This window comes from Polistes canadensis, unplaced genomic scaffold, assembly GCF_001313835.1.
Source record: "Polistes canadensis isolate GaletaPanama2010 unplaced genomic scaffold, ASM131383v1 scaffold_0, whole genome shotgun sequence".
Taxonomy (NCBI): Eukaryota; Metazoa; Arthropoda; class Insecta; order Hymenoptera; family Vespidae; genus Polistes; species Polistes canadensis.
The window spans coordinates 1,900,588-1,922,479 of record NW_014569547.1 but is presented as its reverse complement, the minus strand read 5'-3'; the positions used below and the strand labels follow the sequence as shown (position 1 = coordinate 1,922,479).

General features: G+C 26.1%; 4 protein-coding genes across 8 annotated transcripts in view; 2 read left to right on the top strand and 2 right to left on the bottom strand.

The window, feature by feature from the left end:
• The window catches only part of LOC106788172 (protein bric-a-brac 2-like), a 33,601-nt gene extending 25,354 nt beyond the window's left edge, over positions 1–8,247 (top strand). The window contains exon 6 of one of the 2 annotated variants that reach the window (XM_014751494.1): positions 7,922–8,247. In XM_014751494.1, the coding sequence (XP_014606980.1) occupies positions 7,922–8,154 (233 nt within the window). In that variant the 3' untranslated portion in view covers positions 8,155–8,247. Of the gene's footprint in view, positions 1–3,852; positions 5,514–7,921 lie in introns of those variants that run through there. The other variant, XM_014751322.1, reaches the window with a different exon arrangement.
• Positions 8,248–8,459: 212 nt separating this feature from the next.
• On the bottom strand, positions 8,460–10,145 carry LOC106788494 (NEDD8). Its single transcript, XM_014751834.1, has 4 exons — positions 9,675–10,145; positions 9,563–9,580; positions 9,206–9,318; positions 8,460–8,896 (listed from the first exon to the last, which is right to left on the bottom strand). The coding sequence occupies exons 1-4, from the start codon at positions 9,690–9,692 to the stop codon at positions 8,809–8,811; spliced, it is 237 nt and encodes a 78-aa protein (XP_014607320.1). The 5' UTR covers positions 9,693–10,145; the 3' UTR covers positions 8,460–8,808.
• On the top strand, positions 9,868–11,824 carry LOC106788382 (exosome complex component RRP40). Of its 2 annotated transcripts, none has more exons than XM_014751704.1 (3): positions 9,868–9,949; positions 10,425–10,650; positions 10,719–11,824. In XM_014751704.1, the coding sequence occupies exons 2-3, from the start codon at positions 10,463–10,465 to the stop codon at positions 11,230–11,232; spliced, it is 702 nt and encodes a 233-aa protein (XP_014607190.1). In that variant the 5' UTR covers positions 9,868–9,949; positions 10,425–10,462; the 3' UTR covers positions 11,233–11,824. The 2 variants fall into 2 exon arrangements, with proteins under 2 accessions (XP_014607190.1, XP_014607101.1); XM_014751615.1 differs by lacking the exon at positions 9,868–9,949 and adding an exon at positions 10,184–10,346.
• A 4,901-nt stretch (positions 11,825–16,725) lies between these two features.
• Positions 16,726–20,508, bottom strand: LOC106792250 (contactin-2). 3 transcript variants are annotated; one of them, XM_014758566.1, is made up of 6 exons: positions 20,174–20,508; positions 19,019–19,306; positions 18,740–18,930; positions 18,519–18,648; positions 18,142–18,282; positions 16,726–17,072 (listed from the first exon to the last, which is right to left on the bottom strand). In XM_014758566.1, the coding sequence occupies exons 1-6, from the start codon at positions 20,214–20,216 to the stop codon at positions 16,909–16,911; spliced, it is 957 nt and encodes a 318-aa protein (XP_014614052.1). In that variant the 5' UTR covers positions 20,217–20,508; the 3' UTR covers positions 16,726–16,908. The 3 variants fall into 3 exon arrangements, with proteins under 3 accessions (XP_014614052.1, XP_014614220.1, XP_014614137.1); XM_014758734.1 differs by having other exon boundaries at positions 16,726–17,067; XM_014758651.1 differs by lacking the exon at positions 16,726–17,072 and adding an exon at positions 17,502–17,688.
• Positions 20,509–21,892: the final 1,384 nt, after the last annotated feature.

Sequence of the window (21,892 nt, the reverse complement as noted above, 5' to 3'; positions counted from 1 at the left end):
TTTTTTTGAAAGCCATATATAAGGAATGAGATATGTGAAAATGTTTATAATTAAATTTTGTGTCCCACCAGACAAAAACTCGTTTGTGCGATCTGATATTAAAAATATACTCATGTATCATAATTATAAGCTAACATCAGAGATTTGCCAAATGAATGCAATTTAATATTGGTGTAATAACATCAATTACATTTTTTTTCCATTTTATTTAATAAAAAAAAAAATGGATGCCATTGTGTCGTTTACAATTTAATAATATATACTATTTTTCGTTTGATTATTTTGTTGCTGTTATCGTTTGTTCTTATTACTATTACTATCATTATTATTATTATTATTATTAATATTATTTTTTATTATTATTTTTATTTTTAATGTTCAATTTAATAGTGAAATTTTCACCTTACCAACAACAAGGCGTGCACGAAATTAATTTATTGAAGTAGCAGCGACACTTTTAATAGTTTCTGATTTTCGTGCAATAAATTAAAGAGGCTAATTAATACGCTGAAATAAAATATAAAAGGAAAAAAAAGATAATTATTAATTCGCTATGATCTCTCACTCTCTCTCACACATTATTGTTAATTAACCTTAATATCATCGTCGATATGCGAAATAAATATATAAAAATAATAATAATACATGGTATGCTATATATATATATTTATAACTTCTCATAAAAAAAAAAAAAAAGAAATTTGATTAAAACTTGCCGTAAAAAGAAGTGTGTATTGCGAATGTATTAATTATATTTTAAATAATTTTACGACGAATGAGTCAGCCATAAGTGAAGTTTTTCTTCAATCAGAAACTTAAGTTTCATTTATTTTATAGTTTAAACAATTGTATACTAAATAGTATACATATATATGTATACACGTGCACACACACGACACACACAAACACACACGCGCGCAAACGTATTACAGTTACGTATTAAAGTTTTATTTAAATACGAAGGAAGTAAAAAATAAATGATTAAAAAGAAAAGTAAAATCACCAAAAATAATTATGCACATTCCTCGATACAAAAAAAAAAAAAGAACACAATACTAATAAGTACAAGATTTGCCAGTGATTAATTTAAGTAAATTGATATTTCTTTAGTTGATTATTTATAAAAACAAACAAAAAGAAGAACAGAAAAGAAGCATATTATACATATATATACATATATATATATATGTATATCATTACGTAACCCTACGTTTTGCTTAATCAAGCTAATCATTGTATAAGTGAAGAAAAATATGTGTGAATAAAATGTCGAAAAAGTATGAATTCATTCAACGTGAGTCCTTTCCTTCAATATCGATTATTCGTATGTGTAATTTTCATTTTGCGATTAATATTTTTTATGTCTAATTAATACGATTGTATAATAACGTATATATATACAGGGAAGAAGGGTGTTTCATATTATGTGGGAGACATTTCAGAAATGAACAGAGAAACACGGAAAACAATGAAGAAAATTCGTATAAACGTGTATCCTATTTACATTTACAATTAAATACAACTTGTTTTAATTTTTATAGTCACTTTTATGTTCCCATCATTTGCAACAGTTTATCTTCATAGAAAGTGTTTGAATATCTTCGCTACTGACAATGAGTGTCGAATGTATTATCGTTTTTAAATGACCACATAAATAAAAATTTAATTAAGCAATTGTAACTTTTAAAACAGAACGAATAAAACACATTTCATATACTTATTGCGAAGATGAGTTATCGTTGATTATTAAAATGTAAAAGTGGCTATAACTTTGACTAACAAACAAACAAAAAAATAAAATAAAAAATCAAATAGGATTAAATGTTAGTATGAAGTTTTTTCGTTGTCTTTTGTAGACAACATAATAGATATACTATTCATTCCTGAAGTGGGGATACCATATCTTACGAAACACCCTGTATATTATATATATATATAATATGTGTGTGTATTTATTCGAAGAATCGTTCTCTCTCAAAAAAAAAAGAAAAAAAAAAGAAACATTTGCACTCCTGCAAATCTATATTAATCTTTACGAAGTAAGTATATCTACAAATTCGTTCAAATGATTATTATTTAAGCGAACAATTCTATAAGTAACCATAAATTATAATAATAATAATAATAATAATAATAATAATAATAATAATAATAATAAGTATCAAATGAGAAAACGATGTATTCGATAATAATATTCTACAAATGCGACTTTGTCATTATAATTGTAACTTATACATGTGTATATCTATAAAAAAAAAAAACAAGCACAAAATTATACGATTCAATACTTATCTACGCGTTTATCGAAAAAGCATGTTATATACATATTTAAAAAGAAGAAACTAATAAAAAACAAATATACTCTATTAAGTATATAACAATATTATATATACTTCCAAATATATTAATGATATCAAATCAAGATATTAAACTCGAAAGGCTGTTATTGATCATTTCTGACATAGTTAATCTGATAAGGAACGATAATATGCAAAAAAAAAATAACTGGATTTAGAAACGTGTTACGTGGATTAGCTAGAAAGCAAAAAATAAGAAACGAATGATGATTGAATACGCCATTTTGTTTCTGCTTCCATCACATTTTCAATTAATTAATTAATTGATTGATTGATTGATTGATTGATTTTATAATTTTAAATTACCAACACCGACAAAGAAAATCAAGTTTTAAATATTACACACATTCTAATCTCAATTACGTATGCAAACCGATTCCTCGGATTAATTAATTTTATCATTTTTAAGTATTTTTATCACAAGCTACAATTTATGTTTCATTCGGTGATTTTTCTTGTAAATCATCATTCCCTTTCCCCGTTATAACATACATACACATGCTGGTTTCCCCCCATCCTCCCCAGCCCTCCATCCTCTTCTGTTTAATACGGTGCACGTTGACCCACACACATTTTTCACCAACAAAAAATTATATATATTTATCTTGTCGTTATATACATATATTTAGCATAATATATATTATTTCTTTTTTAAACGTTTATATATTAATTAATTGTCTCGAATATTCGCACAAAAAAAAATTGATAATTACTTAAATGAATTTAAAAGGTCTTTGAATAACGTGTTAAAAGTAGCAAGCTTGTTACGTTTGGTCACGTGCTCGTGAATTAAGAAAAAAAAAAAAAACAAGTAAATAAAATAAAATTTGCAAAATTAGAATTACTCATATACATATACACACACACATAGATTCATACATACATGTCATAAATACAAATCACAAAATCGCCTTTTTGCTTTCAGTGGTTGTTTGTGTTCAGTATTATTATCATATTTATTACAAACGAAAGCTTTTTATATCTTAGCTATTATCAATATTACAGGAATTTTGTAAATAACCGTTTTAATTGGTATTAGTAATTTTCGAAAATGAAATATAAAAAGTAAATTAAAAAGAAAAAAACAAGAAAAAACAAGAAAAGAATTAAAAGTTGAACTTCAAAAAATCATAAACGTTGTAAATTCGAATATGCGATCGTGACTTACATATATGTTTCATTCAAAATATCTATTATATAACATCAAATATAACAATAATCCTACACGTAGAAAATAAAATAACAGATTAATGTGTTACATATTCCAATTTTTTATGTTCATTACTCTTTCGAATTGTCCTTTTTATTTTTATTTTCCTCAGATTTCCTTTCACTCATACACATACCACATAAACTCATTAAAGAGATTAGGACAAACACGTAAACACATGCAGAGAGTATTGCGCATTTAGAACGAACACATGCATTGTAATTGCAAAGGCTTTTGTTTATTATGAGGAATCAGGCGGGTCACGTGGCTATTAATGTGTTGCAGGGGGGGTGGGACGCAATTGGAAGCATGTTGGCGATACAACTGGTCAAGTGGTGATGCAGGGTCCAGGATGTTTTTCCTGCAGACTCTGTGGAAGCGTTTACAAGCACCTTGCTTCGCTGACCCAGCACCTCGAAGTGCATCGCAACCAGACGACCTGCATCCTATGTCACACCACTCTCAGTCGTAGAACCGACCTGCGACGTCATATGCGTCTGAAACATAACATGCAATGGCAAAAAACGATGCAGAGGCAACGCAGTCCGAAAAAAAAATTGGACTCGTAATTTTAAAAGACTCCTCCTCGTTATTTGTTTTTTTTTTTTGTTCTTTATCTTCTCTTATTTTATCTTTTTATCGACGCGATTAATTATTTCTCTCATTTTCTTTCTTTCTTTCTTTCTTTTTCTCTTTCTATCTCCATTGAAAAAGATAAAAAAAAATTCAAGTCAACATTTTCAATCCTTTATCGACGCGTCGAACGAAAAATATTTTTGTTCTCTTTTCATACACAATATATATAGCTTTCTTTTTTTATATTTTTTGTTGTTGTTCTTTTTTTTTTGAAAGTTTATTATACTGAATCCTTTTATAAGCACGGTTTATTCGTTCTCGTGTTTAAACTAAACAGTAGCGATAAAAAATGTCTGCTATAATGAGACTGTTGTATGAATTTATTTTAAGTTTTACCTATATGGGAAATGTGTTATAAAAATATCGTGTTATAAGAGGATTGAGGGATATTTTTCTTTCACCATCCGCGTATATTCGTTATATATCATTCGATATTTTTATTTTTCAATACTTGTCGACCGATCCAATTATATTTGATAGGATGGTTATATTTAAATATTGAAAATTAGTAGATTAGTAGATTAGTTTATCTTAATCGTGATAAATGTCTATTGAAAAAAGAAAAAATAAGAAAAAAGGAAAAAAAAAAAGGAAGAAAGAAAAAATAATTACACAAATGCGTAACACACTCGCTTTCATCTTCTAGTCATCGATGACTGAGCTTAGAAAATAATTCTAATTAATAATTTCGTGATCTCCTTTTTAAATCTTACGTTAGTTTATATTTATTTACATATTATTATATTAATATTCAAAGTTCCTTTTCATTTTGTCAACCACATTGCTCTCTCTCTCTCTTTCTCTTTTTTATTTTATTTTATTTCTCCAACAAATCATATCAAAATTATCATTTTTATTTAGTATTATTACTCTCTGAGATATGAACTTATAAGACTACAAAAAAAGATATCCTTAAAAAAAAAGGGGACGGGAATCAAACTTTGTCCTCATAATCCGCCATATTTGTTTCCAGTGACTTGCTTGCAATCATAAATCGATATCATATCGTTTACTATCAAAATCGTCTCGTTCGAATTATAAAATTAAATAAAAAAGAAAGAAAAAAAGATCGATAACAGATTTTTCGATCGAAAAAATCGAATGATAACAAAAAAAATCAACATTCTACCTTTTCGTAAAAATGGCGTTCACGTATTTCACACTCGTATACACATATTACATACACCACTCATACAAAAGCCCATACACAAAACCAATACAATATACTAAGAAGAAATAAATGAAATAGAAAAAAAAAAACAGTTTAAAAAAAAATAAAGAGAAAGAAAAAAGTTAATAAATATAATTAAAAAAAAAAAGAAAAAAGAAACAAAAAAAGAAAAGGGTTTTCTTTGTGATCGACGATGGTGTTTTTAGCTGCTTCGAAATCACCGTTAAAATAGACAGTGCCTTACACGCGGCTATCTAATTTCCACGTTTGACGATACATTGATCCTTTATCAGATAGTTACCATAGTTGAAACATGACACAATTGTAAAGAGTATAAATTATTATCTAATAGTAATGACTTGTTATAATTTTTTGTTATCAGCTTTGCCCTGATCATATTATCATCATCTTGCGTAAAAAAAGAAAAAAAATATTAAACAAAAAGAATTAATACAGAAATAAAATGCAAATACAAAAAGAAAAAAAAATAAAGTGCGAAAAATAATACAAAAAACAAATATTAAAAAGTTACACCGAGAAATGACAATATTTCTCTCAACTCGACGAGTCGACCCTACTAATGGGGGAAAAAAAAACCAGACAGAAACCATGATGCAAATTCGAATAATTTCATAAAATTTGAGGGATCGAAAATTTTATGTGTACGGGAAAGATTATGCGATGTGTTACATATGTTCGTAAGAGAAATGATTTATGTTTGACAGAAAATGTGAACTTTTTGAGGAATGCTAATTGAGAAAAGGTCTTGTAAAGTATTTACAATTAGTCATTTATAATAATAATAATAAATATTAAGATATCGTTCCACTTATCGAAACACATGCTTGATCGTAACGCTGTGCATACGTATAAGTCGTTAATAATATATGATATATATATATTATATATATATTATATATATATAACATATAAGTGATTGTATTCAAATGTAAAGTAGTTTGAGTAATGTTGAAAGATAATTCACCGAAATATCGTAACTCGTTGTAATCGAACAAATATGGGAATGAAAACAATCGATTTTTTTTTGTTAATTTATTTGTAATATTATTATTATTATTATTATTATTATTATTATTATTTGTTTTTTTTTAAGAACATTACTTTACAGTACAGTCAGTGATCTCACTTTTTAAAAATACGACGTTTATCGAATTGATTTAATTCTGTTCGAATTTCTTTCGATTTTTATTTCTTATTGTTATAATTTTTTTGTTGAAATAATGTTTATGCAATTGTTCCGTCAATCTTTAATCATAACGTATTTAGAGTGATTATAATAATTACTATAAACGCTGCATACGCACCTATGCAATTGTGCATAGTAAGTGTTGCTTATATTGGATATTCGTAATTATTATTATTATTATTATATATATATATATATATATAAGTGAACATTTAGAAAGAAAATTTTCAACTAACGTACTTGTGTGCACGTAAAGTAAAAAGAAAAAAAAAGGATAAAAAAACTCAATGGCAAGAAAATTTTAATGTCCGCTCTTAAGTTATTCTAACTTGTCGACGTAAAAAAAGAACACGATGATCGAAAAATTAACAAATGAAAATATAATAAAATAAGAGAAGTAAAAATTTAATTATAAAAGTTTAAAAAGACATCCGCATGGTCGATAAAGAAGAAATTTGTCAAAATTTCTAAAATACGATTTAGATGTTAAATAAAACCGACTAAGTAGCATATTTATCATAGTATTTATATACACGTTCGGCTTAAAATTCATTTGCACAAGAAGTACGTAGAAATATATATATATATATAAACGAACAATTCACATAACAAAAATCACGCGATGAGTATGTATTTATTTTTAAGTTTAATAATGGCGTATAAATGCGAGAAAGAAAAAAAGGAAGAAGAAATAACACCGAAGAAACGAGAGCACAGATTCACGATGATTATTAAAAAAACGGAGCTATTCTGTAGATAAGATAATGACGTTGAACGTTCGGGTTATAATGAACGAATATCTTTCGTTCTCGTTTTAAATACGTATGTATTTTATTATAGATCTTATATCTACGAGTTTGTAACGTAATCAAAGGCAATGTAAGACTATGCTTAAAAGATGTTATTGCTGTAATGTAAATAAAATGATTTGTGATGTACCTTTCCTGATGTACAATTTTTCTATTATTTCAAAATGAATTATATTTCACGATGGTTTGCAGTTTGATTCGCAATCGGTTTACCGCGCTTTTATGTATCTCAAATTAGAGTAAATAATTCATCAACTATTACAATTTATATGGTATATAATTAAAAATAAAAATAAAAAAAAAATACTTCAATGGCATTCAAATAAAAATGACGTAGTGTTTGTTAGAGTTATATGTTTTTGTAGAATTTTTGTTTTATTTATATTGTGACCTATTTCTTAGAGTATCAACATTATTACATATTATTTAATATTATTACATGTAATAAAACAACAGAATGGAGGATGTATAGATAAAAGATATTAAATTGACAAAAAATTTAGGAAGATAAATTCAAGTATAAATTTATAGAATCTTCAGGAACATGGAAACCAGCAAGGAATATACAAACTTCAGTATCTCAGCGTCTTCTGCAATGCAAGAAATGTGGTGTTACATGTACCACACAGCACGCACTACTACGACATATAACATCAAAACATGAAAATTCATCAAACGTTGCAGCTTATTGTGGGATTTGTCATCGTTTCTTCAAAACTAAATGGAGCCGAGCAACACATAATAGCAGATATCATAGAAACTAAGATCTTGATTTTATTTAACGAACTTATTAACGAACAACATTATGTGCTCATTTTATTTCTAATTGTTTTTTATTAAAATAAAAAAAAAAAAAAGAGAGAAAAAACATCGAATATAAAAATGTAGAATTTTTAAATCTATGTAAATTTCATACTTCTTTGTAAGAAGGATACTGTATTATCAGTATTAGAAATGATTAGAATAATTTAGTAAGTTTTGCATAATATTTTAAAGATATTTGGTATAGCTATTTTAGAGATAATAGAAACACATAAACATATTGAAATTAAATATTATAAGCCTGTGGTCATTTATTCACTATTGTTGTCTTTCCATTATGTGTCGTAGAATTAAATAGATATGCATACTACATTAAAATAAGTAAATAAAAAAAAAAGTAAAAAAATAATCCAATATATTTATAGAAGCTAGAAATACTTTTAATAGTCACATTACAAACACATTATTTATATGATCTATTGTTAATGTAATCTTATGATTTCTATGTTACTGCTGGCTCTACTTGAAGAAGTATTTTTTTTAAACTGAATTTAAGTGTAACTTTTGTTAAGTTGACGTATTTGTTATTTCTTACAAGTAGTAGCCTTCCCGCATTTTTGCTTTTATTAATTACAAAGTCACATATGAAAAACAAACTACATTAAGCCTCCTCTTAACGCAAGTACTAAATGTAGTACCGATCCACCTTGTACTTTATAATCTTGTGCTGTTTTTTCGTCGTTCCTGAAATCACACACACACATATATATATATAATAATTTGATTTAAAATAATAATTATATATAAATCAAAGGAATTTGAAATTTTTGTAGAAACAGTATTACTATTGTCTTCATAATAATATAATAATACATTATTAAAATATAAGTATACGCTATATATATATATATATTATTTGTGACTAATATATATATTAATGTGTAATAATCAATATCATTAACATTGTTCGAATCCTAAATATTAAATCAATATTTGTATTTAAGAAATCCTTATTAAAAAAAAAGATAAGTATAATTTGATAAATATACATACATTTGTTTGCCAGAAAATATTAACCGCTGCTGTTGTGGCGGTATTCCTTCCTTTTCTTCCACTCTTTCTTTGATTCTTTCTACTTTGTCGGTAGGTTCTATATCTATTTCAATCTGCACAATTGATAAAGATTATACACCGCTATAATATTCATAGAAATTATTCACATGTAAAATATATATTTTTAATAGAGTAAAAACAGTTTTTCATTTACACTTTTTTTTCTTTTTTACTAAGCGTTCAATTCTTTTCAACTTGATAGACATACTAACTTATTATATTACTATTTTTTTTTTAAATATAGAGATACAATACCATAGAATATTAATATGATCATGTTCATATGAAAATACTTACCTCTTTGCCCGTAAGTGTCTGAAAAATATAAAATGGAAAAGAGTTGAAATAATAATAAACTCTTAGGTTAATAAAGATATTATTAAATTCTGTCAACACATATATCTCTTACCTTCACTTTGATCAACATATTTGTATATTACTGTAAATATAATATTTCCTAATATTTAAATTAATGTTACTAATTAATCGTATTACTTGCCGGTATAAATTTATCAGTACTGATATATTACTTAAAATTGGTTCTTGGTTAATAATTATTAAATTTTAGCTCTCATTCGTTTTCAACTCCATCTGATGGTTAACAGTAACCCAAATGAAAAGGTGTATTTTCAAAGCTATTCAATGACATTTAGTAACATTTAAATGGACAAAATATAAAAAAAGGTAACGTTATATTTATTACTGATTAAACTACTGTTTATTTCGTAATAATTGAACTCTTATATTCATTAAATATATATTATTTGATTCGTTTAATATACAAAAATGGTATATTGATTAACGATTCACTTTTATCAACAGTATAGCCAACAGTTAAACTTTTAACGTAATCTATACCATTTTACTAACCTATACGTATAAACTACTTTTGATTAAACTGTTCATATGTATGATTAGTATACATTGAATGATTCTATCAATAGGTAAATGTGCGTATCTTAGCACATGTACAAACAACTTTGAGGTTATAGGTTAGGTTTATAGGTTAGGGCTGTAATTGTGTTTACATCTATGCTTGTTTAAAACTGAATGAAAATTGTTCTCAATTAGGGATTAATAAGTTTAGTTAATTCTAATTATTTTATAGTATTATTTTTATTTATATTCGTATATCCTCAAGCAGCAGTTTTATTTTCAGTTAACATTTCAATTAGAATTAAAATATAATTTAAAAAAATGGAAGTTAATGTCAATGACGTAGTTATGCCAGGTGATATTGTTAAAGATATTAAAAATGATAAAAAAGAAAAAATAATATTGGGACCAGGACTTCGACGTGAAGCTGATACTGTTTATATTTGTAAAGCTGGTACTTTAAAAAAACGAGCTCCTGCTATTTATTATGTAGACAATTATCAAAAACGGTTAGATTTTTAATATTTAATCTTATTTTATATTTAATTTTATTTGACGTATACTTTCTGTTTTATAGTTATATACCTAATCGAAGAGAAATGGTTATCGGTATTGTCACCCAAAAAGTAGGAGATATATTTAAAGTAGATATAGGTTCTAAAGAGAGCGCGTCTCTATCCTATTTGGCTTTCGAAGGTGCTACCAAGAAAAACCGTCCAGATATACAAATTGGAGATGCTGTGTTTGCTAAGTTACTCGTAGCTATTAAAGATATGGAACCAGAACTTGTATGCGTTGATTCAGAAGGAAAAGAAAAAAAGTTAGGCTTATTAAGTTCTGATGGTATGTTATTTAACTGTTCCTTAAATCTCGTAAGGAAATTACTTAATCCAGATTGTATGTTACTTAAATTCCTTGGTAAAAGCCAACCGTACGAAGTTGCCATTGGCATGAATGGTAGAATATGGGTTAAAACTAAGTCAGTACACCAAACTATTGTCATCGCTAATGCTATTTTAGTGGCTGAGTATACGCCCATTAATAAGATGCAACAATTATGCAACTTTATTGAAAAAACATTACTTATGTAGGAATATATCTAAAGCTAGTATATAATTAAATAAATAATTATTATGAATAAATAAATATACCATCTAAATACACAATAATTATGAATGATTATTTATTGTATATTTGTTATGATTTTTATAAATAAAGTAGCATGACTTTTATAGTGATTATAATGACAACCATCATCACAAAATGTTTAATGGAAACTACAAATAGTTGATGTAATTCCAAGTTAAAATACATTATATTCGTATATTTAAATATATATATTTAAATACAGAAAATGTGAGATTAACTCATAATTCATAAAATAATATTTTTTAAAAGAAACAGGATATGGGAGGGCGATTAACCCTGTTTTATTATATGCTTTTACGCCGATTGCAATTGTATATCTTGCGCAGCTAAAATATTTCCTAATTTGTTATTTACCAAAACATTATTAATTACATTTAATATGTATAAAAACTTGAAAATTTACTATGCGTAAAGAATAAGTTATGTTTGCAAGGCCCAGCGCTTGTTACTAAATGCACATTGATATTATTATTTGTCACTCTTTTTTTTAGCTTATTAACTTCAGGATTTGTATTATTTCTGTGTTATTTTATTCCAGGATAAATTATAATCTAGTTATTTTCTTCTTCATTTAATTATTATTATTTTAATTATTATTATTATTATTATTATTATTATTATTATTATTATTATTATTATTATTATTATTATCATCATCATCATATAATACACGGTATTGCTAATAATTGCAATCAGTAAAAATCTAAATGCCAGTGGTGAATAAGAATGATCTTGTGTTTTTCTCTGATATGTGCCTAATGTTTGTTTTCTGACTTACTGCAGTGAAATTACTACATTCTAATTTAATGATAGTATTAGACACTCAAGCACAACCTTTACTTTCTCCATATCTTTTTGTATAAATACTTAAATAATATTCAAATTATGATAGAAATATTCGACTTCCATATATTGATCAATAAAACTAATATAGAAGACATTTTTGTACTTGATGGAATGTGCAATATACATTAATTTAATGTTAAACTAAATAAATCTATTAGATAATCATTGGTTAAATATTATTGCATGGATCACTTACAAAGGTCTTATAATTGATCAAGATTACATTTACTGTAACGACATAATATTATAAGACCAATGATTTTCTAATATTTCAATTATCATACAACGAATAAAATATAGATCATCTACTAAAAAAGCAGTATTACAATGAATATTCTAAATGGAACATTTCATATTATAACTAATTAATTTAGTAAAATAAAATAATAATATAATGAAAAACAAATAGGTACACAGAGTATAATTCTAATAATTGATAATACGATTAATGTATCATATTATATTACAAAATAAGGTCTATTATATCAAATATTGATTTTTCGATACGTTAATTTGTTATAAATGAATAAAGAAGAATACAAAAAGTGGACAACAAATTAACAATCATTAAACGAGTATCTAATATGGAATTATTTATCACATTATTTTAAATAATAAATCATTTTAATCAAAATATTTTTCTTTTTTCGTGCTTTGGCCTATTATGTTATTTTTAATGATAGTTATCTATTTTTCATCACCACTTAATGAAGCATGTAAAACTAATATTGATATATCAATACATGATACGTTTGATGAAAAGCATTTGTGATTTTTACAAAATGATGAGTCATTAGAGATGTTCATTTCGTGTTATTAAATTTGGAAAAATATTCTCGACTCATTTATCGAAATATGAAAAACGTGATATTGACAGTGTATTTGTATTTGTAATTTTTCTTTTCTTTTTTTTTTTTTAAGTACTCAATAAAATAGTACTCTGTTATGCATGAAAGGCATTATACTTCGTTAATAACACGTTTCGACAATAGGCCTTTACATAAAGATCATAATGTCAATAAGAATGTAAAGATTGAAAGGTATTTTGTAAAAATCACAAATCAGCTTTCATTTATCTGGTATGTCATAGGCAATATGTATGTTAGGGACGATTTATGGTGCCATTAATCACCATTATTCTATTATATGGTACTGTGCCTTATCTTACTTTTTTCACAGGATTGTATTATAGTTTCACCAATATAAAAATACCATATAACTAACTCGGTAAGTGCCCAAATTTAATGCTATTTTCACATTCTATTTTTTTTTGTTCTTTTTTTTTTTTTTTTTCTTTTTTAAACTACTTCGCAAGAAATACAATAAGTATGTCGAATAGTGTTGAAAGAATATCAGCGAAGATAAATGATCAATCATTCTTAATGATTATGTATGAAATAATTGCACATAGTGCAATTCCAAATTGTGTTGTTAATACAATCCTGTTAACGAATTAATCATTATAAGAATATTCTTATTATTTAACATTGCGAGTGATATTTGTATTACATTTTTTTCAGGCTTTGGTATATTAGTGGTTTTTTCTGATTAATCGAACAATCCTCGATTGTTTTTCTCAGATAGCTTTGGTAAATATTATTAGACATTTAATGTATACTGCGTTTCTAATATGATATATTTTAATGAAAATGACTAATTTTATGATTAACTTATTATTATAAGTATTTAAAACCTGAAGTGCCATACCACAGAACTATAGTTTCTTTTAAATATATAAACACGAACATTGGTTTTTTGAAAGACCGTCAAAAGCAAAACTTAATTAAAAGATAATATCTTTTTAACAGTATTTAACAAATATATCTCTCCATTTCATGAATAAAATAATGATATACAATAAATGTCGTTTTTGTTATCGAATTAAATAAAAGGTACTCAACGAAATATATCTAAATTTCTTTGTTAATCTATACTGTTTGGAAAAAATAAATTTGTTTAAGCAAAAAATTTTCTTGCTCAGACACGTTTCAAATGTTCATTATTTAATAACATTTAAAATAATCTATCCCTGTTCAGGAATTTAATATAAATCTTGAAAAAAATCAAGAAGGAACATTATGTACTACATATGAGTTATGCCAAACAGCAAATATGTTGAACTGCCGTTGAAGCTCAAAATTGCACCATAAAATTGTGTGTCTACGTGAATAAGTAGATAAATATTATCATTGCATTTTAGCATAATTATAATTTACATATAAAAAATTGTCTTTGCTTAATAGCTAAAATATTATGATGCCTTGGCTATATAAATATATATATATATATGTATATATTTATATATATTTATGTTTATTATTTTGGTATTATTATATTATTCTTATGTATTTGTTTATTAGTGTGTATATATGTGTACATATATATTTATATGTATATATATATATATATACCATTCACAACACAGAGTGCATAGTACGAAGCCATATTAGATCTGTTAATCCCTATTGCGTGATATATTTGATACATTTCGGATTACATTTAAAGGGAAAAACAGATCGTTAAGCCTCAATGTAACAACGCACAACCAAGTTTTTTATACAACCTTTATGCACCAAATTGCCTTATTTGGTGATAAGAGTAAGTTTAATGTTTTTATACAATATAAGCTCAAGTAAAGAGAAACATTTTTCTTTGTTTTTTTTTTATCCCTTCCTATTATAATATCATAGCAAAATTAACATTAAAGAATATCAAATTCTTAGCTGAATAAATCTTGATACATCTGCAGTGTATATGTTTAAACAAAAATAGAAATTGATTATATTACTCAAAATTAATCAACGAAATATACTCTCTTAAAGATTTAAAAAAAAAAAAAAACACAAATTTCAATAATATAGTTAAAATAACAGAAACGTATTAAAAGTTATGGAATTTCTTATTTAAACATTAATTGACCAAGTGCGATCTAATATCAACTAGTTATGAATATTGCAAATAATATTTTTGTAATATTCTTTATCGATTATAAAAACTTTTCTGCGAAAAGTCAGATCTATTTAATTGATTGTATCAAAATTAGCCTATCCTATTTAATGAAGAACAGAATTTTTTACAGAAAAAAGGGCAGAGAAGATTCAAATAACTTCAATAGACCTATATGTTCCTTATATTGCGTCAAATATTTCTGGAACTTCACTTATCTTTCATTTTAAAGGTGTTATATCCAAAATATTTTGAAGTATTCTATTTTTAATCCTAAATCCTGCTTAAAGTATCATCGTTATAATTGGTAAAAATCTGTTCAGAGCATTTGATACATAAAGAGACAATTATAATTTCCTGTATAACAGATACTGAGTTCTTTGCGTTTATTCAAAAGTAGTTTATCTCGAGACTTATACTTATTAAAATTGAATTGCTTTCTTTTTTTTTCATTATATTTTTTTTTACGTCATATTTAATTTTTGAACTTAATCGGTGTGTGATGGTGATATAAGCTTTATTATACCTTGAACACTTGGTCATAATCATTTGAATAAAAACATGGATGCTTTTTTTTTGTTATATATAAGCAACCAGGAATGTCAGTGATATAAAAGCAAAGTTATTTAAGATCATCAAGATCTGAATTGCACTTACATGTTGTTTAATTGATACTGCTATGGTTATCAAGATTATGCCAAAAGCATATTATTAACATTGTAAATGATAATGAAACATTATTACTTTTTAATAACAGTTTTAAAAATACTGAAGCATTGAATCTTCTATAATAATAATAATAATGTTACTAACGTTTTCTATTAGAATCATAAGTAAAAATAGCACTCTCTTTGCATGTCATGAAAAAATATGTAATGCACATTAAAACACTACTTAAAAAAGCAATTACTTATTAAAAAGTATCTTTTTAGAATTAGCTTCACACACACACATATATACAAATATATATGCATATGTATATATATATACATATATAATATAACAACAACGAAAAATATTACATCTTATAAAGATGTAAAACAAAGGAACTGGTTACGATCATTTTTGCAGATATAAAAAAAATTTATTTTTTTTTAAATCGGCAGTAAATATATCTAAATTTACCTAATATTTTGAACGATTAAAAAGTGCACAGCGGTTTTTAAAAAGATGTAATCATACATATTCTTTTCATGAGTGCTCAAAGATAATTATAATTTAAAAGTTTTAATAATTGGTGCCCCCTAATTTATGCAAAACAGAAGTTTATGCATAATAAAATTAGATCTTGTTTTATATAACTTCAGTTTGTTTTTCTTTTTTTTTCCCTCAAATATTACGTCATATAGAATTATTCTTAAAATTACAGTCTTACTAAATAATTTTTGGCTCAAAGGAGTTTCTCACTTTAGCTCCGTTAACGAGCAACAAGAAATTAGCAAGTTTGAATGACAAAACTTTTTCAAAAATCTACTTTGCCATTTCACAAAGTCTAGCAGAGTCTTACTTTTGCTTTGAACACTTTACATTGTATTGTGTCTAAAAAATTTAGTTTATCTGAATGCTCCAAGCATTGATACATACTTAGACATCTACATGAATACAAATATGATTCCAATTTTCTTTTTCTTTTCTTTTTTTTCCCCCTTTTTCTTATTTTTTTTTTTTAGTGGCCCTGCATTTGTTGCACTTTTATAATAATCACGTGAGGCTATTTGAAATACAACCTATACACACTTATATATGATATTTAAATCATGCGCTGCTCTTACCCATTCATTTAAAAAGACAAAAATCCTCCATGCAGAAATCTAATTTAATGATTGCTAAAGTTGCCTGGGCTGCACTACGTTGTTATTATTTAGGCGTGTTGTAGTTTGATTGTTAAAATTTTCATCTTGCGGAATGTGTTCTGTCCTTTCGTCAAAAAATCCAGGATTCAAAATAATATTTGGAACAAGTTCAATCACCTCCTGCTCCTCCAGCTGCGCTGCAATTTCGGAACGGAGATTAATTTTCATTGGTCTAGGCCATTGATTATATTAGCTTCTACCCTGTCCCTTTTTAAAATTATTTGTCAGGTATTATAATAACAGTGCTTCTAATCAAATACATTGTGTGTTGTAACTAATAAACATACACTAATTAATATTATTTAATTAATTATCACCTGACAAATAAACCTCGCTACTTTTATTCTACCTTTTTATCATAACCAAATATATATATATATTCTAATATAACGTATTTATTATCTAGGCCACAATGCTCTACCTCTATCATTGTATTTACTATTCATTACACCTATCATTTCTACGTAATCATAATTTTTAAATATCAACCGCCAACACTTATTAAACATATTTACAACTACTAATGTTAATACGTTTATTAATAATACTTCTCGGGTTTTTTTTTAAAGTTACATTTAATAGTTTATTTAAATATACAGTCTATTATGGTAATTAAATTAGATTAAATTAATAAGGTTAGCGATTAAAGAAAACAATTGAAAAGGATCGTAGTACGTATCATTCCTAGAAATGCTATAGAGGTGCTCTATTAGAAAGGCAAACTGTCTGAAGAGAAAGATTTGATAGAGTTACCTTAATACCATAGATTATAAAATGTGTGCAAAAATTAAAAAAAGTGTTACAATGAAATATTTATAAATATTAGAAAGATTTTAATAATTAATTAATAATATAAAATTTGCAGAGCGCTTGCAGTAAGGGAAGTATTAGTGAATAGTAATTGGCATTGTAATATTAGAAATAGAATTAAGTCGAAATTGAGAGATGAAAGTAGCTGATTTAAAAGAAAGCTAGAGATTAGGGCCATAGATAAGTTTAATGATTTGTGCTGCTGTTATATTTGTTGTTGAATTCAAAAAGGACGATTGAAAATTAAAAGGTATAATTGAATAGAATGTTGTTAAATAGAATGAATAGTTACATTAATATGAAGTTTAAAGATTTTAGTTTGATAGCAGAAAAAGCAGCATAGAAGAGATAGAGTAGAAGCAAAAGCTTTATACACAGTTATTAGGAAATGCTTACAGGGTGCCTTGCACTCACGATAGAGGAGGCAACATGTACCTATACCAAGAAACAAAAGTGTTCCCATAACAATGCCTACTGCTGCAATCCAAATACGGATGTCAAAATCTTCTACACCCGCTAAAAAATGTCTTGCAAGTTCTAAAACAATAATTTATATTTATATGGAAGAATATAATACTAAGTATAATATTTATTAGGTGTAGAAATTGATTCGGTGATTTTTTTTTAAACAAATTTACTATTTATTTATAGCACCGAATTAATTTCTATACATAATATGTATGTACATATGTATATATACAATAGCATTTGCTTAAAAAATAAACAAAATATCCCTATTCATTGATACTAGTAAATAATAATACAGTGCCTACCCAATTCTTCCACGCTATGATGCGTATGATTTTCAACTTCTACTATTTCTCCCCTACCCAACTGATTGGTAGCCCACACTCGAAAGGAGTAAGTCGTGTTTGGCATCAAATGGTACACATCAATTTGTCTCTATATTATTGGAAAACACAATAAGATTGAAATAAATTATATTCGACGATGAAGGTCTATGGTATTATAAAAAAGAAATGACAAATATTACAGAATTGGGAGGAATGTGCGTTGGTATAATGGGCTTCCATTGTTCCGATTTCTCACCATCGTTTGCTTTTAGACGATATTCGGCAGTAAAATCTATGATAGGATATCCACCTGTACCACCGACTTCCCAAAGAATATTAGCCAATATCGTAGATGGCTTTACCCAAACATTTCGCAAAGCTGGTGGTGGTGCTAAAATAATCATTCAATTATTATTTCATTTCATTCGCGGATATCGAATGCATTGTCAATGGCCTAAAAAGAAACAAAATAAACTTACTTCTAACTTCTATATTTATTCTGGATTTAACAGCATCCAAGTCGTCGTCCAAGGTACAAGAGTAATTTCCTGCATCGTCTGTGCTAACATTTACAAGTTCTAGCATGCCATTAGACTCAACTTTTAACCGCTTAATCTGCCCATCTTCACGACCTTCTCTTATCCACATTACTCCGGGAGAATCTGTATGTGGAAGAGCATCTTCTTCTGCACAAGCTAATATAAGAGCTTGACCTACATCTACGGCTACATGGCGTACTTGTATTAAAGTTGCTACTCCCTGCCATCCTAAAAATATACAATTAATTAACTTTTTGGTTTTTTAATATTTTTAATAATTATACATTTTCAATATGCATTTATGTATATATTGCAGTTTTCATTTTTAAAAGTAGGAATGAAATAAATTATGGAATAGTATGAAACATTTAAAAAATATAATAATAATAATAATAATAATAATGAAAAAAAACCAAGTTATATCATATGTTCTTTAATTTCTAAATATCTTTTGATTACTCTACTAAAAATACTTTAAAAAAAAAAGTTGTAAATTCCTATGACGCGTTGTTAACAATAAAAATATTTATCTATGCCATAATAAAAACAAAACTTAGAAAGGGAAGAAACAAGATTAGATTAAGATTTAACTTTGATTTCAATACAAAGAAATGAAATTCTCGAGCAAGATTTGACATCTGTTATCAAAATATTAAAAAAGAAAATAATCGAAGTTGTTGAAACGTGAAAAAATAGGGAGTTGTCAAAATAATTCCTCGTGACACTTAGAGAAATCATGTTGCTGTTAAATATATATACACATACATACATACATACATATATATATATATATATATTTCAATAAAAATGTAAGTATATTGGTAGAGATATAGAATAGTCTGGATTTGCATAACGCGACCCTGAAATTGTAACGATCGAGCACTCAGGCTGATCATACATACACATATGTAGGATGAGTGAGACGCGTTATTGATGAATGCATGCATCCATTTATCTCGCTCAGTCATTCATTATCATATTCGTTCTATCTTACTTCTTGTTCGAAAGATATAGGGTAAGATAATTACATTGATCGCTAAAGGTCTAGGTATAATGTATGTTAATAATTAATTATCTAATTTCGTAATTCCTTACCTGCTAGGAAGAGTATCAGTGAAACAACTTTATGTCCAACCATTCTTCCATATTAAAAAGGGATAATCGCTTGATACCGTTAGGGCAATGCGTTAAGGATCACCACTAAACCACATTTTTCTCATTTTCTTTTTGTTACTTTCAATGCACACCTTTGTATTTTTTTTTTTAAATACGAAAATGAATTGTATTACTAATAAAAAGAGAAAAAAAATGACGAACTGTACCGTTTGACTCAACACGCTTCGCAGAACACCGCCCGTCCGGCGCTCTGATCCCTGATGTGCCAGATCCGAGGGAAGTCTGAACGTCTGCGCAGTAGTCATTTGTTCTTATTGGATATCTTCGAAACGAGAAAGATGCTGATAGTATATATATATATATGTATATGTGTAATGAAGAAAAATAATAAATTCTACTATTTTACAAAAAAAATTAGTATTTTGTAATATTAATATTATATTAATATTAAGATAATATATATTATTATTATATTATGTATTAATATAAGTATATTAATATTATCATTTAAATCACACATTATCAATAGGCTTAATTATATTCATATCAATTTACTTATATATATAATCGATGTTCAACGTTTTATATTTAAAATAATGTTTTCTATAATAATTCGAGTTAATATAATTAAATAATAATAATTTTAATATTTCTTGCGAATAATATATGATATAACAAAAGTTTGTAACTTTATCAATTGTATTCAAGGTAAATTTATATAACGTTAAATTTAATCGATTATTATTATTATTATGTAATTTAATATGAAAGTTTGTCGAAAATTCCCATTACGTTTTGTGTAATTATTATAATTTGTTGGACGTTTAGGTAACTTTGAATTGAACGATTACACAACTCCATTTATTTGCAAACACTTTTTACATAATTAAATTTTTCATCGCTAGAAATTATAAAGAAAGAATTATATATATATATGAAAATAAAAAATAGAAGAGAGAGAGAGAGAGAGAAACAAACAGATTAAAAGAATAAAAGAAAGAACTACAACAGAGGAGAGATATTTTATCTTTCCTATTTATAATAGCAACTTTCCACAGCATGGATAATTAATCGACCCAGTGGGGTTACAACGGTCTGTCAATATACATATGACAAGTGTATAAAAATATATTACAATACGTATGCATATATGTATGTGTATGTGTATGTGTATATAATATATATATATTATTTTTTATTTTTTGCACATGATACTTTTCTTGCATTTAGTAACTATGATTGTAACCTAATTATACATATATATATAGTTACGCATATATAATACATAATAGAAAGAGTATTACATGCTCTTTAACATCATCATCAATTTGACAATTGAATTTAGAAAAGAAAAGAAAATCAATCTCTCGCTTTTTCCTAATTTTTTTGGCGCAATGACAGAAATATAATTAAGTTTTATTTTTTTTTCATCCTATATATTTTTCTATTCTTATCTGAATGCAGAAAATTTTTCTTTTCTCCTTTTGAACTATTCAAGTCAAATTTTATATATATATATATATAATCATTTAATTCGAGGATAATAAAAAGAAACAAATTTCGAATTTGAAAGGTAATAATGAGCCATACAAATTTCGAAACGATAACATCAAACGCGCGAACGTGCGTTTTCATCGCTATTTATGTGTGTATGCGTGTACTTTACGCGTGTATAATAATATATGTAATTTGCATGAA